Raw genomic sequence first — 22679 nt, forward strand, 5'->3', positions numbered from 1 at the left:
ATATTTATATATATATATATATATATATATATATATATATGCTATATATAAATATATATAAATAATGAATACAGCAAACATTTTAAATAATGAATAATGTATAATGAATAAATGAATAAAAACAACAATAAACATTTATACGTTAATAAATACATTCATAAATCATAATTTAGAATGCAAAATTAGAAATTACTCTATCTATTCATTAAGTTCAAAAATTGTATTACTATTTATTGTTAAATAAATCAATTTTATTACTACATATATATATATATATATATATATATATATATATATATATATATATATATATATATATTGCATATTTAATTGAAACACATTAATCGTTTTTACAAAAAAAAATATATAAATTGATATTATTTTGGCAGTTTTATTTCTGAAAGCAAAATGACAAATGTCTCACATGAAATGAACAGGCACACAAAGAAAATCTGTTTTCGTAATATCTGGCATGATGACATTTGTGGGATAAAATCTGATTTACAGCATCATGCGTTAGTATCCCACGGTTATTTCCCGCTTCTTGTTTTGCGTGAAACCCGACAAACGAAAACCGCAACACGGTTAGCAAAAAATATCCATCTAAAGTGACATGCAATTATCCACAACAAAACCCTACAAAATAAACCAACCCCTATCTTAAAATATGCAAGCGTTTTCTGCACCAATATGTCACTCATATTCAAAATCTCATTCACGAGCAGCATGACGTACACGAGCTTGTGAGTTTCTGGCTGGGAAATGTTGACTAACAACAAAATGGATCCATAAATCTGTTCTGACATCACGAAGTAAACAAACCCAATGCCGAAATAACACGATAAAACACGCCGTTGCTGTTCTCCCGAATGCAAACCAAGTACAAAAAAAAACCACACGCTAACCGTTTCAAAATGGTTTCGCTCGGTTGGGTAACGCTACTTCTGCATTGCTAATGCTCATCTGAATCACTTAGCATTTCGATTTTTACATATTCCTCGGATGATCATCTAGTCTAAATTGAATTTGTCCGCATGAATGAACGGACTCTCGGTTTTGCCACAGAATGATGAAATAACCAGCAGAAGATAAGTGGGTGTGAGGTGAACGCTTGTAATCTTCCTCAAAGCTGAATGTGTGTGGAGTCTCAGATAGCATCGGTCCGGCCCTCATTTGCAGCGCAGCCAAACAGACGGATGTTTGCTGTCAGCGCTCTCGCTATCTTTCTCTCTCTTTCTCTCTCTCTCTGGTTAAAGAGGTGGGAGGTTGTGCTCAAATGCAACATGATTCCCGAAGAACACTTGTGTTTGTTTTGCTATACTTGTGAAGAGTCCCCATATACAGTAGAGTAAAAAAAAAAAAAAAAAAAATATATATATATATATATATATATATATATATGTTTACTCTTCACAATTATTGAGATGGACAGTGGCTGGTCTTCTAGTTTGAAAAGGCGAATAAAGCAAAATGCCAATAATATGCGATTGGATTGTTTAAGCATATCAGATGGGTTTTATAATAATGCAGTTAAAACAATAAAAATATTACAATTGTTTATTGAGAAAAAAATGGCCAATATATTCTATAATGATATGTTACTTGTAATTAATAATAATAACAATAATATAATATTAATATACAGACAAATTGACAGCAACAAACAACAACTACAACAATAATAATAATAGTAATTTAATAGCTGTATTAATTATATTAAACATAACTAAACAACAATACATAACAGTAATGTTTTATTAATAATACATATTTGATTATTATTAGTAGTAGTAGTAGTAATATTGGTAGAGAGTGTGAAGAATGTTTTAGAATATAACTAAACAACAATATATATTATTATTATTATTATTATTATTAACAACAACAACAACAACAAATAATGACATTATTATCAGCATTAAACATAATAAATAAATTACTAAGATATTTACTATTAGGAAATACGTTATATCAATATTTAAAATGACAAGCAATCTACATTTGTTTAGTGCTAAACACGTTATAAAATAAACGGACATATACTGGCAGATAGAATCAAATCAAGGCACAAGGGTGTGCTTCGAGGTGTTTCTACCACAGTAAAGGCACATTAGTATCTACGCCACTCTGCATCACGGTCAGTGTGGTAGCTTCACTTCATCCCATGACAGTCCAATACTTCATCCATATCCTATAAAAGTCTCCTGAGAGGAAAACAGTATTTAAAAGAGCCTACTGAAATATCACTCATCACTGCAGGCCTAAAGTCTTCTCAGGGCGCTAATAAACCCCAAACTAAAGTTTATTACCAAGTGCTTTGCTTCAATTTTTTTGCAAGGCTGTAAAATCCGAAAAAAGTAATGTCAGCTAATTGAAATTCACAGCGAGCGTTTTCCAGCTGACTCGCCATATAACGTCTCTATTTAGCTGCTGTAATAAGGTCTGTTAGTTAAGCTGTGAGCTTTTAACTTCAAACATACTCAAAGTAGTAGCAAGACAGCATGTCTTTTCAGATCTGCCGTACTTCTTTTTACAGTTTGATTATAACCGACAAAGTAAGAGCCGTACACAATTTTCAGTTAAATACAATTTGTTAAAAGTACATTTAGTCGGTCTAAACCGAATCTCAGAAGAATGGGATTCAAACCCACACCTGCCACGTGAACGTTAACTATTATGAATATGAAATATTAAAGATAACAGCTTGTATTTCCTTATGTTAATGCCACTGTCTTTATTTGCTTTAGCTTTAAATTAGATTGCGCTGCAGAAGGTTGTTGGGTCGAGTCCCAAAGCTGCTAAAACTAATTTGTAGCTTAATGCTGCGCTGTTTGAGTGTTTATAGGTTCAGATGATGTTCAATATCGTGTGCTAATGTCATCAGATCTCGGTTTGCTTTCATGTCGACTGTGTTTACCTTGATTAATGGACCAGGTGTATTTGGAGGCCGTGGAGTTACACTGGAGACAAGGAACGGAAGGGCTGGAGTCTCCCTCAGCAAAACACATCCCATCTATATTACACGTCCTCTCCTGAGAGAGAGATAGGGATAGAGAGAGAGAGAGAGAGAGAGACAGAGAGAGAGAGAGAGAGAGAGACAGAGACAGAGAGAGACAGAGAGAGAGAGAGAGAGAGAGAGAGAGAGAGAGAGAGAGACAGAGAGAGAGAGAGAGAGAGAGAGAGAGAGAGAGGTGTAATGATCAGTAATGAGAACTGAATACAAGTGTTTAAGCAAGGTAAACTAAATTGCATTTAAAAAAAACGTGAATATAAATTGGAACTTTGATTTTAATAAAAGCTCCTGGGAAAATAAGCTCAATTACATTTTTAAACATTTCAACACAAAATAAAACTTGGACTAATAAAAACAAATGTAAATGTTGCAACGTCCACAATTCCTGCAAATGAAATGCATGGTGGAATATAGATATTTTGAAACCCCAGTGTTGTTTTTTATTAGCATTTCTATACCATTTTTGTATTGATTAATATTTTAAATGAACTGTTATTTTTGTATTTCAAGTTAGCATAATAAAAGCATTTGTTTTAGTATTTTTGCTATGCCCTCTGTGCTTTTCATTTATATTCTATACTCTTTATTCATTTTGGTTCTATATAGGTTTAATTTATGTATTTCTATTTCAGTTCTACTCATTTCATTACATCAGCTTGTTTCATTTTCATTTTTCTGTTGTTATAAATTACATTTTTAGTGTAATGCATGCTTTTTTTTGTTGCTTGTTTTATTAGTACTATTTACCAACATACAACACACCTGTATTAAACATAAAAGTTCAAATCCTTTAAAATTATACTAAACTAGTACGAAACCTAAAGTACCAATATAGAGTTAAAACGAATAAAAACTGAATTCAAAAATAAAATAGAACAAGTATATTACAAATTAAATATTTATTAACCATTACAGCCCTAAATGTAAAAATAAAGACAAACTAAATGAATAAATAGATAAATAACTAAACTAAATGCATAAATGCATAAGTAAAAGTCACAATTATGCAGTGATTAAAAAGACAATTAATGTACGAACTATATAGCTCGTGCTTTCCCTAGGAATCGAACTCACAACCTTGTCGTTGTTCATGCTAAAGTTTAAGAAAGAACTCCAAGATAGAAAGAAAAAAGGCAGTATTTTGTGTGTTATTGAACTTGTGCCGCGGAGCGCTCCAGCGGTGTTCACCGGCGTGGAGATGTTTTGCCACTGCTCACGGTTACACCTCGGCTCAAGCCAACTTCCCCTGTCAAACCTTTGAGATAAACCTCAGCCGACTTTGCTATAAATCACCAAAGCATAAAGCCTGGCACTGATACAATCTCTATATTTCAAGTTTTTAATATCCAGCGGGACGTGTAAGTCGCAACGCCCGGAGGACATCCGCGGCAAAGCAGAGAAGATAAACAGAGACCAAACGGATCCTCCGAGATAACTCGTCTCTCACACTGAGATTACACGCTATGTGGCAGCTGAAAACCCAGAGAAAGAAAGCAAGAGAAGGGGAGGACATCAGGTGCTCAGGAGATCGGTTACTCCGTCAGTCTCTGGTTTTCATGTCGGGAATAATACCGTCTGTTTTCCACATCCGCGCTCCGGGTTTTTCCGGCGCACACCCCAGTGGCCTCACGTATCGCTGTTGTCCTGCTGCTCTCAGACGCTAAACGGCTACGACAGACTTTTTACCTTTTGGGTCTATAAACTCGCATCCTCTGCGACTGATTTTCCGGTGGAGAGTCCAGGCTGTTGGTGTGGGAAGTGTGACTGCGCGCAGTGAATATAAAGAGCGGGATGATGGACAGATGGACGAATGAACGGAAAGGCCACGAGGGGAGTTGTGCCGGAACAACCGCGGATGTTTTTAAACACTGTGCTACAAATGACACTTTAGTCAACATCAATTTACAATCTGTTTAAATGGCTTTAAATGAAACAGGGCTTATCCTTTATGTTTTTCTCTACATTATAATGTAATGAATCCGGACTAAATGCATCTTGAAATAATAAAGATAATAAATTGGATATTTGTGATATATAATGAATCAATACATACTATAATTAACAAATTATATTGCTTATATTTAATAATAATAACAACAATGACAATAACGTGGAGAGAGATCTTTATGAATGTTAATAATACATATTAATAACTTTTTTAGGTCATCACTCTTTCCTGATTTTTTTTTGCAAAAATTGTTGTTTTATATAAATAGACATGATATACATCTAAAATATAATGATGAATATGATTTGTTAATAATAATAATGTGTAATTAATAATGTTCATAATATAATACATATTATTATTATTAATAATAATAGTATATATTATATCAATGTAAATTATTCAATAAATTATGAATTATACTATATATATATAGTATATAGTTATTGTTGTTAAGAAATTTATTAGTTATTCATTTACTGTTGTACATTAAAATTTCTGAAAAAATATAAAATCATACAATCAGTAGTACTGTCACCATATCTTGCAATTTTGTAACATAATTTTATTTCATTATATCTTCTATAATATATTATAATATAATATTCAGTTTATTATTTAGTTAATTATTATTAATTATTAGGATATACACATAAAATATAATTAGGGATATTAGTTGTTAATAATATTAGTGCATATGTGTGTGTGATTAATAATATTCCCAATTATATTTATACTCATATAATTGGGACAGTGTTTTTGTCATAAACAGTCATGACCCACCTTTTTTATTTATTCATTATGACAATGCAAATATAGTTACAATGCATACATTATCTAATTGGGATTAATGCTATGTGCACGTGTTTGTGTTTTTGATTTGTTTTCTGTGCTAATCATGAGCACAATATGAGAAACGACGGACCATTGAAAATCTATAGGTCTATCTGAGCATGTATTACTAATAAGTGTTTGGATATCATTACCTTCAGCTTGCAGAGTCCAGAAGCAGTCACACACAGCTGGCAAATACCATCATAAAGGGTTAAAAACTTGCCCTTGCTGTACTGACGACCATCGTTAGTCACCTAAAGAAGAAAAAGAGAATTAGAAAGGTTTAGATACATATCCTGAGATTGAATATGAATGTAAAGCTACAGTCAACCGACTACTATTTATCCCCAAATAAACCCTGACATTAAATTGCGTGGTTGATTCCACGTAAAGCTATTTATTATATGGCTACAAACCAAAAGCAGAATTTGAGAAAAAAAGAGAATACAACACTAAAAACTACAAACAGAAAAACTATGAAATACTTAGCATGCTGTATCAAACTAAATAGCCGTGTAATGAAGATAATGCGAAATGCGAATTAAGACATATTTATGTTCAGTAAACCTTCTCAGCTCGTCCGCCGCTGGCAGGTGATGCAAAAAAGTACATCTTTCTGTAATACTTCAGACCTCGGTGTCTTTTTAGCAGCACTAGTTTGGGTAAATCCAAAAGCGAGATCAATTTTTCAGCCCCTCGGTGAGTGTTAATCCCACAAGCCTTTGAGATTAATGCGGGGCAGGAGTTTAGGTGGATTTCGAGATGTATTACCTTACAGATACGTCTTTGCGCTGACCTTCAGAGAAACCCCCGTGGCTCTTTCAACATTTAAATTTATGTTAATGATTCTCCTCATCACAGGCCATCCGTTTTTTACATCAGTAAACACACTCATTAAGGCGCACACGCATAGATCAAGCCTCGCTTTGGGACGGGTCATTGAGGTCAATGATCAAAGCCCTCGGTGGAGTTTACGAACTTTTTAATGTTTATGTTAGCCGTATACTTAAAGATAAAGCCAGATCGGTTTCCTGTATGGGCCGTCAAAGCGTAAAAATGATTAAAACGATTGTGTTGCCTTTATGGCTGTCATTCGAAATGGAAAAGCTCTCCTCTATCTCACGGCTGGGCGATTTCGCCGCGATATAATATTTTAAAGAGCCCGGTACGCGTCATTTAGCTTGGCCTCAAACAGCGCGCGTGCAGGCCGGCATAAATTCAAGCCGATTTCAAACGTTAAAACCCGCAACTGTGAAGGAGACTTCCCGCGTAATTGCATTTCGCCGACGCGCTCGATTCAATGGCCGCTTCATCTTTCAATCACAATGGAAAGTTTCGGAAAAGACGGCCTGCTTTTATCCCGTTGATGACATTTTGATTCATTCGGTCAACGCGGAAAGCGGCAGTGGAAAATCAATCACATGAACCCTCGGACAGATCCCTGTCCCTGAGATTGATGGACAGGTACCTTAATCTCCCATCTGGCATAGGGCTGCTCGCTGGCCGTGAAGTCCATCGTGTCCACGGCCATGTTTCCGAGTCTCGGGACGGAGCAGTCCAGCGCTTTAGAGCTCAGGAAGGACGCTTTGGTTCTGCCTTCCTCTTCGGGGATCCAAACTCCATTCATGTGCTAATAAATATCAATGAAAACGAATTGGTTATTCTTGGAAGAGGCAGCCAAACGGAAGCACATTATAATGACGTAGAAATACTATTTATAAGAATACAATTAAATAATTCAGTCTAATTAGTTGCTCCCTTTAAGGAGGACTTTAGTACATATTTACTTGTAATTTCGTAACTGCTGCTATTGACAGTTCAAAGTAAACTAAGATATACGTATTGTTATTTCTGTTGAACTTGTGTGTCATGCATATAAATATATTTATAATTATCAAGAGTTAGGCTATTAAAAAAAAAAAACATACCAACTACAAACATTGCTAAAACTGTAACTAAAATAAAAAAAAAATATAACTAAATTCATAAAATAATAAACATGCTTTACAGTAACAGTAACAGTCAGCACAGCAAAGTCGAAAAGTTATCAAAACATAATGATTTTAAAAGTTTTTTAATTTGACATTGACAAAGTACACTTAAAAGAGTACTTAAAATGTTAACAAATAACCATGACAATGGCTTACTAATAATGCGTTTTTTTTATATTGTGTATATTTTAGCATTTGAAGTGAACAAGTGCACATTTTTTATGTTATGTTATTTATTAATTTATTTTAATTTACCCAAAAAATACATAGTTTTATCCATTTAAAGCAGAAAATCTTTCCGAACCAGTATGAATTTGCTTCTTACGTGCAAAACGAACAATAAAAACTAACAAACAAAATGTTCTAGATACTCATATAATAAAAGTAAACCAAGTACAGAAAGGTTTGAAACTACATTACAGCATAAGTAAAAGGTAAAATGTAAAATTGACATTTTTTTTTTTTTGACTTCAACCTGCATTTATCAGAAGATATGCTAAAAACTTCAGGGAATTTGTGCTTGATGTATTCACAACTGTTTGAGATAAAACTGCAAATTAGAGCAATCTTCACCCCTGGGCCTTCATTCTTTCAGAAAAACAGAAACAGTCAGAATAATGAATGTCAAAGCAATTTGCTCGAATGGGATGACCTCACGCGGCAGGCCAAACACCCCCTGAGAAAAGACGGCGACGAAAGTGGGTGGTTCGGAAATATCCGAGCGGTGGAATTCAAATGAGAGGAAAGCACGCAGGGAACATGTTCGGATCTGCACGATGGGAAACGCTAGTTACGTTTGCTTTTTAACCATGATGTTTTCAGCTCCCGAACACCCCATAGCCGTATTTGTAAAAAAAACAGCAATATTCATTTCAAAATTAACCTTCGGATTGCCATTAAATGCATTTAATGCATTCCTCTGGCTTATTCAAAACCGGCTACTGAGTAGACGAACGTAAAGTAGATGTGAACTTCTCGTAATTGAAGTATTCAGCATTAAAAGTATGTTTTTGAGCCGTTCAAAGCGCTCTGTAGAGTCGAAACCTGCGGGGCATCGATATGAAATCACGAAATTAACTTCAAGCCCAAAACTTTTAAGTAAAACAGACAATTTAATAAAGGAATCAGCAGCCGATTTAAATCCGCGGATAATTACAGCCCATTATGTGTGTTTTGCATGTTGTTTACCGGTCTTATTGCGTGGTGTTTTCTTTGTATGTGCTCTGCTGTGTTGACTGATTACTGTTTTTATTGCTTTGGTTATCTCCTCAGATGTCCCCTGCGCCTTTCCCCCCTTATTCTCCTAATTAAATATACAAACAGATGGCAAGCAGGTATTAAAAAAAAGCCATGCTAAGATTCATAAAGACTCCTTGATGAAATATTAAAGAAGACTGGCTTAGAAGAGTTGAACGTGATCTTATAGTCATTATAAATATAAAAAAAAATTAAAACTGCAATTAAAGATGGATAGATCGGTGTGATATATGTATGTATATTACATACTAATATATTGGCTGCATCGTTTATTTTTCACATCATATGATATTGTCTCTCACAGATACATCTGCTTATTTCTCGGCATGTCAAAACATCTGCTTTCCGTCTTTTGGTTTAAATTATTTTCGTTTTAGTTTTCATATTTTTTGTGATACAAAAAATGTAGAAAACACAGCTGCTGACAAATCAGAATCCAGCAATGGAACTAACCTTTAAAAAAAAAAAAAAAAAAAAAAAGTATATATATAAGTAATAAGAGACTATTTATTATTTTAAATTAAAAAAACTAATTATAATATTAAGTTATTAAAATTATATTATTTAATATATAACAGTATAATAGTATATTAATAAAATTTATATATAATATTATTTTTTTGTGAGAAAATAAAAAATATTTTTAAATAATTTGTATTATTATTATATGAGTATAACAATAAAAATAACAACAACTACTATTATAATACTATTACTATTATAATTTATTACAGTAATATATTATATCAATACAATGAAATAACTAAATAATAGAATAATAAAATAATAGAATATTCATACAATTAGTAGAATTATTAAATTAAAATACTATAATAAATTATAAGTGTTAAATCATTTAAATACTAAACGTTTTATCAAATACTAAATTCATTTTTATACAATTTGCCTAATAAACACAAGTGACGTTATTTGTGTCTCACCTTTAGTCTGGTTACAAGACACGCAAGGTCAGGTGAGTCGATGAAACCCAGCCCAAAAACCCTCACGCCGTCACAGTCGAACTCACGGACGTCACACAAACCGCCGTTCTCCAGATCGGTGATTTCGATTGGCTGACCTGAGGAAACAGACAAACAGAACATAATCATGGGCGTGTCCCTGATACCGCAGTTTTACTGCATCGAGACAACCAAGCCCACACACGGAAATACACACACTTGCTCGGTAGAAAGCTATTTGGGGAGTAAATGGGGAAAAAGTACAGACTTTTCTGGGTCAAAGGGTCAAATCCAACGTACTCTTTGTCATTCAACTCAACAACCTCATTCAAAAACTCATAGAAAAAGTCTTTCAGTCGAACGAGCCTGCAAAAATGACAGTCGGCTGTCTACTCATTGTTGATTCATTGCAAAGCCACTACGGGAGTCTTGTTAAACCCAAAAACTCCATTGTAAATTTATGTGAAGTCTTTAATAATGCGCGCTCGCCGTCCTTTCCAAAAACCACCAGTGGATAAAGTTTTACGAGACTCAAATGGAAAAATGCAACACCGGCATTTTAAAAAGGCGCAGTTAAACCAAACGAAAGTCATTTCCAAGTGCATTGCCGCTAACAAACAAACAAAACAAAACAATCCCGGCTTTAAGCTATATAATGCGTCACTAAATATTCAGACTGCTGGATTCTGACCTTGCCGGTCTGCGTTTGTCATTAAAACCGGGAACGGATTCATTCGGCAAACATTACGGTATAATTAGAGCTGGGAAAAATAACGCTCTCCATAACTGAGGTTCTTAAATAATGCAAACGAGTAAATACGAGCTTGTTTGGGTGTCTCTCAGGCCTTATGAAACGCAACAACATTTAATATAGTTTCAGCGACAGGCTGAAATGACTGTACCGTGGCTGCATTACGCTTGATTAATGCCATTATCGCTCCCATCTCGGCTCATTTCAAATCAGTGTTTTTATTAGCGGAGCACAACCTTACGTTGCGATCTCCGCGGGGCGGAAGTCTATTTGAATCGCATATCTGAGACGCAAACGAAAATGGATGTACTGGGACGGGATGCTAACCTAAGCCAGAAGTGCAGAGAATATCTAAAAATTGGAGGAGGAAAACAATGAGAGATATCAGAGAAAATGGTCCTCGGAGGAGAACAATTAAGCACAGAGCGAGCGCTAATGAATTTTAGCCTCATCAAAGAACCTCCTCCAGATGGTCTCGTTTTGTGTAATTTTACACTGGGTAAAAAAGTGATAATAAAATAATTACAAAAACAAATCGCCCCCATAACACGGTTTAGAAAAAGATATATTACCGTCAGAGAATTTTAAATTATTTTTGAAGACAAATTTGCCAGTCATGCAATAAAAGCATCAGGTCTGATAAAGAAAGCCAGCTAGTAAATGAGTCCTTTATATAAATATAGAGCCATTTATACAGACTATATGTATAAATTATAATATAAATCTATCATATAAATGCTGGTTATTAACATTTAACATTATCTCATAAATGGTTTGAAACCAAGGAAATTCAGAACATTTGTATATGTGCAATATAAATTATATAACGATTTCTTAAAATGTATAATTTTACATGTATACATTTTGCGACAATATAATGATCACCATTAATAAATGACCTTAATAAAATTTACTTTACCTATTAAGAATGCGTAAGGCCTGTTTCCCCATTTCGATGATCACTGTAACTTCCGAGTCAAACAATTAGCATGTTATGTGACATCATGTGCTAATCAATTAGCGAACCATTAAAAAGCTATTAGCAGTTGAAACAAGGATCATTATGGCTTCAAAACAAGACACAAAATCTGTGACCTTAAAAAAAAAGCTTCACTCTCGCTGCAGGAGCACCACACATATACCTTCCTAATCGCCTTGAAGATCAAAAATTTCCAGCTCAGCAGGTCAGTGAGGTGATTTTCAGATTTTCCCATGATTCACTCCACTCCCGAGCTCCGAAAATGCAGATCTGAACCAGACAAGCCTCGAGCACCGACGCAGTGCACAAACACACACACACACACACACACACATGCATACACACTCTCACACACTGTCCCTGACCGGCCAGGAAGGGAGCGTGAGAGATATTCAGGAGTTTTTAATCTCTGCCACAAGGGCGAACGCTGGTGCTTTATGTTTGAAGAGAAATGATAAATGAGGAGCGATCGGGATGACTCACTAAACCTGCTGTATATATATATATATATATAAAGAGTCCTTTCTACAGAATGTGACCCCTGTCTCATAGCTGAATAAAGGCAAAAGTGAGGTTTTCCAGATTGTTCCACTATTGAAGAAAACCCAGATAAGCACATGTATTGAAACCAGTCTGATTGCCTTTTCTATAGACTTGATTTTCACTGGATTTATATGAAATAAAGAGTAGTACAGCTTCATTGTGGCAGTAATAGCATAAAATGTGCCACAAGACTAAGGAGAAAGTGTGATGTGCTGTTTTTTTTCCGGCATGTGTGGAAATTGAAATTGAATCCCTTTAGTTCCCTGTCCGCCTCATTTTCAAATCTTAAGGCGCATCAAATGAACACAGAGCCTGAAAATGTAGTCAGGATGCACCATTTGTATATTACATGAATCATTCAGACAAAATGAAAACCCATTATTCACTCACCCTCGTGTCATTCCAAACTCGTATGGTGTTATCAAGCTTGAAAGATCACTTTGAGCTCTCGTTGTACGAGAAGAGCTGTGTAATCTTCAAAATATTCACATGTTGAAAAAAATAACATTATTTCGTCACGATGAAAAAAAATGGGCAAAATAAAATAAAATCTCATTTTGAAATGTTCAAATAAGAATGTGAAATCCAGTTGTTTAATTGTTTCTGTAAAAAGGTCTAATCTGCATTGTTCCAGCATATGCTATTTTTAATATTTAATAATATTTTTTCCTTATTGCAATCTTTATTTGTAGCATAGTAAATAAAATAGCAAAAATGTTATTGGCATACAAGTTCTGTGTATTACACCATATGTGCTACATACTAAACAAACATATGGACAAAAAAATGCATGGAATTTGTTGCATACTGTTTAAAATAATAATAATAAGTGGTGTGCATATGTCATCTAAAAAAAAAAAAAATACAAATTTGGCCTGCCCGATTAACAAGCTATGGAAATGTAGCAACAGTAATTATTTCTAGTTTATATCTGTAAATGGAAGGTCAAATTGAGCATAATGGATTTTGGTATACAGTGCTTTGTGTTTTTTACGCCACTCTTTGGCTGATGTAGTAGGTCACTAAGACAAAAAAATGTCATACAGTACACAGTCTACATGCTATATTCAGCAGAAATAAATGTAGCATGTTAGCATGCTAACATATTCACAAATCACAAGGCAAAATGTGAGTACAAACAAAAAATGTCCTACAAAAATTCACATTTGACTAGATGAAGTGGAAATAAAGTCAACCGAAAATAGGCATAAACTTGTCATAGGCTTCCAAAAAAAACAACTAATGAATGGCGATCCCAGATGTGGAAGAGGCATCAGCCGATGATCAGTTGGGCAATTAAGCAGATTTATCTAGCAGTCCTCTCTGTGCTACCTTGCACGTTGATCCTGGCGCGGTTAACATAAATCAGAGCTCGCTCTCTGAGAGGTTGAAAAACGTCAGTCTGTGATAAACAGCCCTCTCTAGAGCTCCTAATCTGTTCGCTAATTTGTGTTAAAACTCCCATTTCGTCACCGCGGCAGCCCCAGGGAGCATGCGAAAAACGTCGAGGGAGATAACGGCTTAGCGAAGATCCCAATGCTAATCAGAGAGCCGGCATGGGCGTCTGGCACAGAGCCAGGCGTTAGCATACCTGCATAACAATATCTCATTGATATGAAGGTTGGCTGGGAAAGCTAATGGCACTTCTGAGCCTCATCGTTATTGCCAGAAACAATCAGCCGATAAACACTCTCAATGACTTTGCTGTTTGAAAAGGAGTCCCATACAACAATTCAAATAATTCACATAATCAATAAAAAAACACACTTGCACAATCGCACACCATCTGCAGTTTCTTTAAAGACATGCTAGAGGGAGTAGGAAATTATTCTTTGCTGAGTGTAAGGGCAAGGAATGCAGAACAACAGCATCCAAAGCAAAACGTAATTAAAAGGAATTGAAGGCATACAACAAACAGCAAGACTCTAAAAATACACACTTGATGAAAAGAGCTGGCATAGGAAAAAATTTAATCTAACGCCACAAAAAAGCTCTGGCACCTTAGCCACCATCTGGTAATGGCAGCTGTAGTGAACACTGCACTTGTGCCAATGTACAGGATTTTAATTACACACATTTGGCCAAAAGAGCAGTGAAAGTACTGACCCATAGAGATGCAACATCACATCACACTAGACAGTGATCTACTTATAGAGCAATGTTTGTAAATACAATGAGGAATTGGTGAATTTGTAATGTCCACTGTTATCACAAAATACTTATTTCCGAAGCCCTAGAGTTATCTATAGAGGAAGTAAAAATTATATATTCAGCAGCATTTCCTTTAAAACATGGTGTACTGCTCACATTGCACCTGCTTTATCTCCTCGAGCAGGAAGTGATATGGCCTTTAAACAGGAATTAATATGGCAAGGATTTAGAAACTTATTCTGAGGTACTCCTGTTCTTCTAAAAAACATACCCTTATAATCTCACTTTAGTCTCAACAATCTCACAGATTTGTGCTCTGATCTACTATAAACAATACACTATAAATTTAACAGACACCAATCCCCAAGACCGAATTACATAAGACATTACTAAATCTGACTTTTGAACTGATAGCTTTGCTTTCTTTATATAAGACAATAATTGTCTCACTTGTGTTTCACCACACAATGAGTGTTGAAAATTTTCAAACGACTACATCATGTCCAGAGAGAGTGAGAACAAAGGTGGACATTCCCCATGCTTCAAAGATATCTTTGATCCACAACTGTGCTCCCCGTTCAAATCTCACAACCCCCTGCAGGTACATCACACAAAACATGTGGTAGCACCCCATATGGCTTCTTATTAATAGCTATTTTGCAATAAGTTTAGCCTAGAGTGTTTCTGATAATCGAGGATCCCTGCGGATCACATTAGAAGCAACAGATGGATTTCAAAATGATCACTTACTGATAGTGAGACTGCAGTCGTAAAAGCTGTAGCCTGGATAGCACTGACACCCCCACTCTGCACATTCCCCATTCCCATTACAGAAATTAGGACAACGTAGGGCTGTTGCGATATCTGCCAATGATCTGGACGCTTCCTGAGAACGTTGGGTCCGATTCTCCAACCACTTTCGCTCACATTCGTTCTCCAGGAAGGGCACAAGGGCGTCCTCCCAGGCCAAATCATCTTTCAACTGAAGATCCAGGATGCAGAGAACCACAGCTTCTTCCAGGCGCCGACCCAGCAGACTTTTGCATACTGTGCCCACGGTTGAGTTCGCCAAGGCCAGTTGGCAGACCTCCAAAGCTTTGGCAGAAGTGAGTCCACTAGGTGTTGGCCAAGAAGGATGGGCAGCTGGACGGCTGTAAGAGCGGTGGTCATCTGGAAAGAAGTAGGCAAAACTTTCGAGGTCAGCCTGGCTTAGGTCCTGAACAGTATAAACGGGCAAAAAGTCAAGGGTTTGTCTCTTGGGCCTTCCACCTGTGCTTGGTAAGGGCACCTTAAATTCGTTCAAGCGAGGAGCGTCAAATTTAAATAATGAGTCTAATTCTAACTCCTCTAAAGAAGGAGAGTTCTCTGCTAGACCTTGGGACACTTGAGACTTCAGTTTAACACCTAATTCTGACACTTCAGCCAACGCCTCCCGCTTCTGGACGTTATGGGTGGAGATGGGTTTAATGGCATACTCGGCAGTGGCATCTTTGAAGGGGAATAGGGACGTGTAATCTGTGTCGTCGTGAGATAAGCAGCGAGAGATGGGAGGCAGGTTTAATAGGCCTTCGGAGGCACGTGCTGAATGAAGGGACAGGCTGTATCCCTTTTGACAAGCACAGAAATTCCACTTTATCTCCTCATCCACGGCAGGTGGCGTGCTGTCAAACAGGCTCTCCCCAGGCGCGATCCTGACACAGAGAAATAAAACAAAAATATGACTGTCTCAAATCAGCCTTTGAATTAAGCCCTCAAGCACTGCGTCAAGAGAGGATTTAGAGTTCGAGAAAGGTTAGCCCATTAGATTAGAGACTTTCCTCTGCTTTAATTATATTTGACATTAAAACGAGCAAATCAAGGTTAAATGGTGATGCAAACTCTAATCTGAACCCGAACCGCTATCCAAGTCTCCTACTTACTCCTACTTATTTGGCACCTTTTGGAATTTTGCAGCTTGTAAATATGTTACAATTTATGTACATATATCTGAACATTTTCATAGTTCTTACCAGCATTATAGCTCCATATTTTTGACCATTAGTTAAAGGAATAGTTCACCCAAAAATTAAAATTACCCCATAATTTAGTCACCCCAAAGCCATCCCAGGTTTTTAAAAATTTAACCTGTCTCTTCCAAGCTTGGTAATGTGGGTGAAATATCGGATATGACTGACTGACTGAGTGCAGACTTCCAGCTTCTTGGCTGACGTCTGACTTGACATACAACGTATGAAGTAAATTGCGTCATACAGTCGAGTCATGGGTCAGCCAAGAAGCCAGAACTCTTGTGAAAAATAACATGGGTTATTTACATTAAAATTTTGAATTACACTTCAACTCCGGTCCTGTGGGGCAAGTGTCCTTCTGAGTTTAAAACTTTAAAAACACACCCAAGCAAGCTAATTAAGGTGTTCAGAATTATTTAAAAATAACTGAAAGGTGGGTTAAATTGGGATTGGTGCTAAAGTTTCCAGGATACTAGCCCTCCAGGAATGGAGTTGAAGAGTCTTGAAGGACCTTAGTGGTACACCACATGGCAGCTTTGGTTCTGACTAGATTTATTACCTGTCTTAAACTCAACAGTTCAATTAAGTGCCGTATAGTGATTCCAGTGAAAATACAGACTGCATAGATGTTGAAAAAACATTTCTTACCTCCAGCCCTGAATGTATTCCTCTAGGTCTTTGTCACGGGAACTTGTGCCTACAGGATGGTAGAGGTCGTTGTGGCTGTTCCGGTCAAATAACCCACACAGGCCTGTGGTGGCGTTAAAATCCTGACTTGGAGCCCTAACGGACAGACTCATTCCCCAATCACTGACATCCGCTCGCACAAACGCACCTGAGGCAAAAATGATCTGCAAGGGTCAAACAGAAAAAAAATTCCTTAATTCTTAGATAATTAATGCTAAACATTAAACCACAATAATCAACATCATATTATGCAGACCCTTAGATATGCAAGGCAAGTGTTTTTCACTGTCTGTCCCATAAATTAGATCTATCCAACATCTGAAATCATTAATTCAGCTATTTCCTAAACTAAACTTCAGTTTACCCAAACTTCAATCAAAAAACTAAATGCACATGTTAGTAAAAGATCCCATTTCCCTGCCAGCTGGTTATGAGGACATTAGTGGCAATTCGTCAAGAGTCTACATCAGAATATTACAAATCTAGATAAATTTAGCCATCACAAAACACTTTCTCATTCAAACTGTGTCACAATGCAACAATGACAACATCTGCTGCACTGACAGGCCGATGGTCTGTGGAGACTGAGCGCTTTAAAATCTTTTTGCAGGGAAAAAAGCCTCTTTTCCAAACAGATGAGGTCTGTGTTTACTTTTCAGACAATTTCGCCAAGAAATTGAAACTTGAACTGCATACATTTCACAGTGAGCATGACTGAGATTTTCTGAGTTTGCATGTCAATGTGGTGTCATGTGGTCTATCGTGACTATATTTTACACTGTGAGCGGTGTTGGGGAAAGTTACTTTTAAATGTCATGCATTATAATACTGCATTACTCCATGAAATAAGTAATTAATTGCGTCACTACGTTACCTTTTATGTGTTATATTTTTAGTTTGTGTTTTTTTTTTTAATAAAGGAAGACAAAAAAACAAACCCAGCCCAGTTGACAAAAGGTAACTCCTTTTTAACACCATAAGTGAAATTAATAAGCCTCAGGCTGAAGAAAGTGCCTCACTCCTAATTTCACATTTTTAATACCAAACCTCATTTTTAAAACCTACCCATAATAATTCATAATTATTAGCTACCACAGGACTGGAATGTAACCGTACCGTGACTTTCTTTCCTTGATGAGTCTCATGGATCTTGATCTGATTGGTCACGGATGGTCCCAAGGCTTTGATGGACAAGTGTGGACGTGTTTCCTGCAGCTGTCCATTGCACATGTCAAAGGTCACAACCTCGTTGCCCTCTCGAGCCGACACTCCGCAGGTACATGCAACAGAGTAATGTCGACTCCCACAATCCCATTGCCTCGCATGGACCTCGAATACACGCTTTGTGCTCTTATAAAGCAAAAACGTGCCTGTTTGCTGATTCTCATAGCGCCTGAGTAGAATAGGGTTGTAGCAAGATTAATAGATGTCATTTTTTAAATGAATGAAATGTAATTAATTACGATACATAGATACACAGACAGAGATACACAGACTGATAGTTATCTTGTTTCTTTTCAGAGTTCTGCTTTGCTGTGCTAGAAGTCGTGGTGATTAAAATAAATGAAATTCAGAAACCTCTGTGTGCACTCTATAAACAACCTTTAAAGACCAGACAGCTGAATACAATCTCTCGGAGGACTATTTGAACTTAACGGCAAAGTGGAGAAGAGGCTTTCTTAAAAAGAGCTGTAAGATAAAACAAGAGCAAGAAATTGAGGGAGAGAAGCCGAGGCAGTAATTTTCACACAGCAGTTTCAGCATCATTTACTTCGATGGTGACCGTGACACTGTGCGTTGACACTGCTGTAAACACATATTGCTTAATACATTGTGCTATAGTGTGTGTTAAAATCCATATCTATTGTCCATTCGAGCCATGTGTGCTTCTCTACTGGAGGAAATTGTGGCACAGGGCCGGTGTCTGTCAAGGACATATCTGCTAATGAGGACAGTTCCCGTACACTTTCATGAAGATCCCTCCTTCTGAGCCAAATTCAAAGAGTACAAGTGATAAATCTGCACCACACAAATCTGAAATCCAAAGTGACCTTTACGTCTCTCCCTCATTACCTGAAAATGTACCATTTGAGCATATGTCATGTAAAAGTCACATAACTTATGTCAAAATAATCACAGGCGATCTAGAACATTCAAGTTGTCCTTTGCAAATGCCAAAGAAAGAAATAAGCCTTTAGTGAATTCTTGGGCTATTTGGGAATTGGACCCACGGCCGTTGTTCAACAAAATGTACAGCAACTTTTAAATATTTTACCTGAAATCAAATCAAATTTAAGAGTAGAAGTGATAGATCCGTGCCAAACAAATCTTAAAGTCAAAGTGACCTTTACATTTGTCTCATTATCTAAAAATGTACCATTTGAGCAACTACCACGTAAAAGTCACAAAACCAGGAAATTTTAAATAATTCAACTGATCCGTGGCAAAAGGGAAAGAAAGAAATAAAAATCCAAAATCTCTTACTTTTGGGATTTGAACCCACAACCTTGGCAGTGTTAGTCATTAACACAGTGCTTTACCAAAACCTTTTTTACCTAGCTTTAAATCGAAAACAAAAGATAAATCTGACAGAAAGAAATAATCAGTATAATAATCACTAATGATCAGTAATAATTCAGTATTTTTATTATGGTTTATTATGGTTCTTGGGATTTGAACCCATGACCTTGCCATTATTATTGTCATTTTATCGCAAAGCTTTACCAGTTGAGCAACAAGGAAAAAAGAAACCTGTCTAAAAATTTTGAAATATTTTACCTGCCATCAAATGTAATGACATGAGGGTCAGTTAAGGAGTAACAGGTCGCTGTTGGAATATCTTGTACGGTTATCTGCATTCAAGAAAAAAAAAGTAATTGGTAATGAATCATTCATACTGGCAGCTATATTTGCAATGCAAATTTATCTATTACTTACATAGAAAAATGACTTATAAAACCCTCTCAGGGAATCAACTTTCGCAATTTAGATGCCATTGATGGGGATAATAATTGTGGAGCTATGTTGGCTCTTGCCTAATTATAATGCAGAAGAGTACAGTCTCTTCCCATTATTAAAGGGCACTGAGTGGCTTTCATGTTTACAGACAACACAGATGGTGGTCTGGGGCCGGCGGTGACACATTATTTAAGAAGACTGGAGGTTTATGTGTGTTTACGTTTCTTTCCTTCTGAATTACCACATTCTTGTCTGTCCTTTCGGTGTCAGCCTTATTAGAGGCTCTTTCTTCCTTTCAGCAGGGGTCAATTATGAGAGCTGTAAGGCCAAGTCACAGTATATTTCAAACCTGGAGTGTTACAAAAAAATCTAACCATCTCTGAACTCTACTAGTCCGTACAAGAGATAAATGGAAAATGCTAAAAAAATAGTAATTAATTAATTTTAAATGACTGTATTTAAATAAATAAATAGGAAAAAAATGGCAAAACATAGTTTTATATGAGCTATAAAATTTTTCAACCCTGTTTCAAAAAAGGGAAAATGCTAAAAAAAAAAATCAAATGGTCTCAAAAGACTTTTTATTTTCAATGTATTTTATTTGAAGTTTCGTACTTTTTAACACTGTGATGCACACAAAGAAAAAAAATGCTGTATATACCTATAATGCCTGTTCGCTTATTTTCGACTTAGTTTTGTAGTTATTTCATTCTACTTATTTTTTTATTTCAACCCTGTTACAAAAATGTGTCTAAAATATTCAGAAAATAATAGTCTAATAATTGTATGTTGTTTGGAAAAAGCTTTATCAAAATGAAAAAGAATAAATAAATGGTATCAGGGGTTCAAATGCAGCCTAATCGAACTTATTGTTATAGCTAGTTTTGAAACAAATTTTGATTTACAGAATTTAATAAATATTTTTCCCTAAAAAACGACTAAACAAAAATATTTGCTTAGTCGTTTTTCTCATTTTTGCTTGATATTTTTTTTTCCTACTTCGTAACAGGGTTGAATGTTTCACTAATGCAATTATCACAACGTAGTTTGTAAAACGTGTGAAATTTGCCATCCATCTTGATGTAGAAATGGTCGAAATGATGCTACTTCTTGGTTCATCTTTATTTAAAAAAATTACTTATTTTAAATGTTTTAACTGTGGTAAAACTGCATAAGTGTGAAAACTGTGTTAACGGTGTTGTTTGCACGCTTAGACTGTAATTTACGTCTGTACCTTTAAGACATCTATATGCAAATAACCTTTGTTATGATTGGTTAACATCAGTGTACCAACAGGGCACACTGGAGTTCATCAGGGTGGGTCAAATTGTAAAAAGAGCAAGAAAAATTCCTATTATCATGTAAATATATTCTAATCTTAAGCACTTCATTTTCCTGAAGGCCATTTCAAAGAGCACTTATCAAATTACAGGTATTAATTAAGTACAAAACCAATCAAGCAACTAATATTAAATCTGAAATGCATGCTAAAGTTTGGCTAACCTTCAGCGCAGGAGGGTTGTAACCTCTCCAGAGGCGAGGGCTGCCTTCGGCGGGCTGAGTGGAGAGGAAGCTGACCCGGTTTCCGTCCCGGGTGAAATCAGTAACAGCGCTGAGAGTCACGGTACCCTGAGCACAGACGCCGTTTCGACAGGCCTGGGACAGGAGCTCGACCGAGCAGGATGATAAGGCCACGTTTGAAACCTCCACAACTACGTCGTCTGAGACATTCGGACAGAGATCATAAGTAGATACATCCTCAAACGAAAGGAAGAAAACTCAAGACAAAAGGAAATTTTCATGAAAGGAAGATTCATGCCGGTACAGTCGCGTTCTAAGCCTAACTGTACATAAGAATTATGCATCTCTGCATTTATTTATATATTTAATTATTTCATTATGCATTTAACAATCTATTTATATATTTAAATAATTATTTCATTATTTCATTATGAGTGATTTGGCCCTCCATAGCATTCATTTAAAGTTCATAATAATAAAAATAATGGAAATAAAATGATCTATATAGTCAGTATATAGTTTTTCACTGACTCACATATTAATACCAATTTAAACACACCTGATTCATGTACGCTGAGAGCGAGAGACACTTTGCAGCGGCGGTTGTGCTCAAAGCCATGGCAGGGAATAGGGACTGTGCTGTGTACAGCCAAAACATGCCTTTTAGCGTCCTCGCGGATGTGCAGGACATCTGGAACAAACTGCAGAAAAAGTGTTGGATGTTTGGCCGAAGCCAGTGTAAATCAAACACTATCTCACAGCTCTGTTAGACATGGGTAATTATGCAACATAGTATTTGCAATGCTGCAATGTGTATTTAGCCGGTAATTATCGCTTCAGGCGTTGTTCATGATGCATAATCCGTCGTGATTATGAAGAATTAGATGTAACGGGATTTACCTTAATTCCCGCGAAAAACCCAGCGCTCTCTTTAGACGCCGACTGCGAGCTGGAGGAGTTTAACAGGAAGGTGGACACGCTGCAGGAAAACTGTCAATCAAACCAGACTGTCATGAAAGTTGTGCTGACTGAACAAAGAGATAGAAACTATACAAATTAAGAATTTCATTGGCATATCACA

General features: G+C 36.1%; 1 protein-coding gene across 2 annotated transcripts in view; it reads right to left on the minus strand.

Moving 5' to 3' along the window:
- The window catches only part of si:ch211-246m6.5 (von Willebrand factor D and EGF domain-containing protein), a 52731-nt gene that overhangs the window by 20218 nt on the left and 9834 nt on the right, over positions 1 to 22679 (minus strand). For both annotated transcript variants that reach the window (XM_043222261.1, XM_043222260.1), the window contains exons 6-16: positions 22499 to 22588; positions 22158 to 22299; positions 21581 to 21798; positions 19898 to 19971; positions 18236 to 18512; positions 17081 to 17283; positions 15177 to 16117; positions 9985 to 10121; positions 7264 to 7425; positions 5948 to 6049; positions 2918 to 3032 (exon numbers count right to left, since the gene is read on the minus strand). In XM_043222261.1, the coding sequence (XP_043078196.1) occupies positions 2918 to 3032; positions 5948 to 6049; positions 7264 to 7425; positions 9985 to 10121; positions 15177 to 16117; positions 17081 to 17283; positions 18236 to 18512; positions 19898 to 19971; positions 21581 to 21798; positions 22158 to 22299; positions 22499 to 22588 (2461 nt within the window). The remainder of the gene's footprint in view (positions 1 to 2917; positions 3033 to 5947; positions 6050 to 7263; positions 7426 to 9984; positions 10122 to 15176; positions 16118 to 17080; positions 17284 to 18235; positions 18513 to 19897; positions 19972 to 21580; positions 21799 to 22157; positions 22300 to 22498; positions 22589 to 22679) is intronic.

Source organism: Puntigrus tetrazona, chromosome 22, assembly GCF_018831695.1.
Source record: "Puntigrus tetrazona isolate hp1 chromosome 22, ASM1883169v1, whole genome shotgun sequence".
Classification (NCBI taxonomy): domain Eukaryota; kingdom Metazoa; phylum Chordata; class Actinopteri; order Cypriniformes; family Cyprinidae; genus Puntigrus; species Puntigrus tetrazona.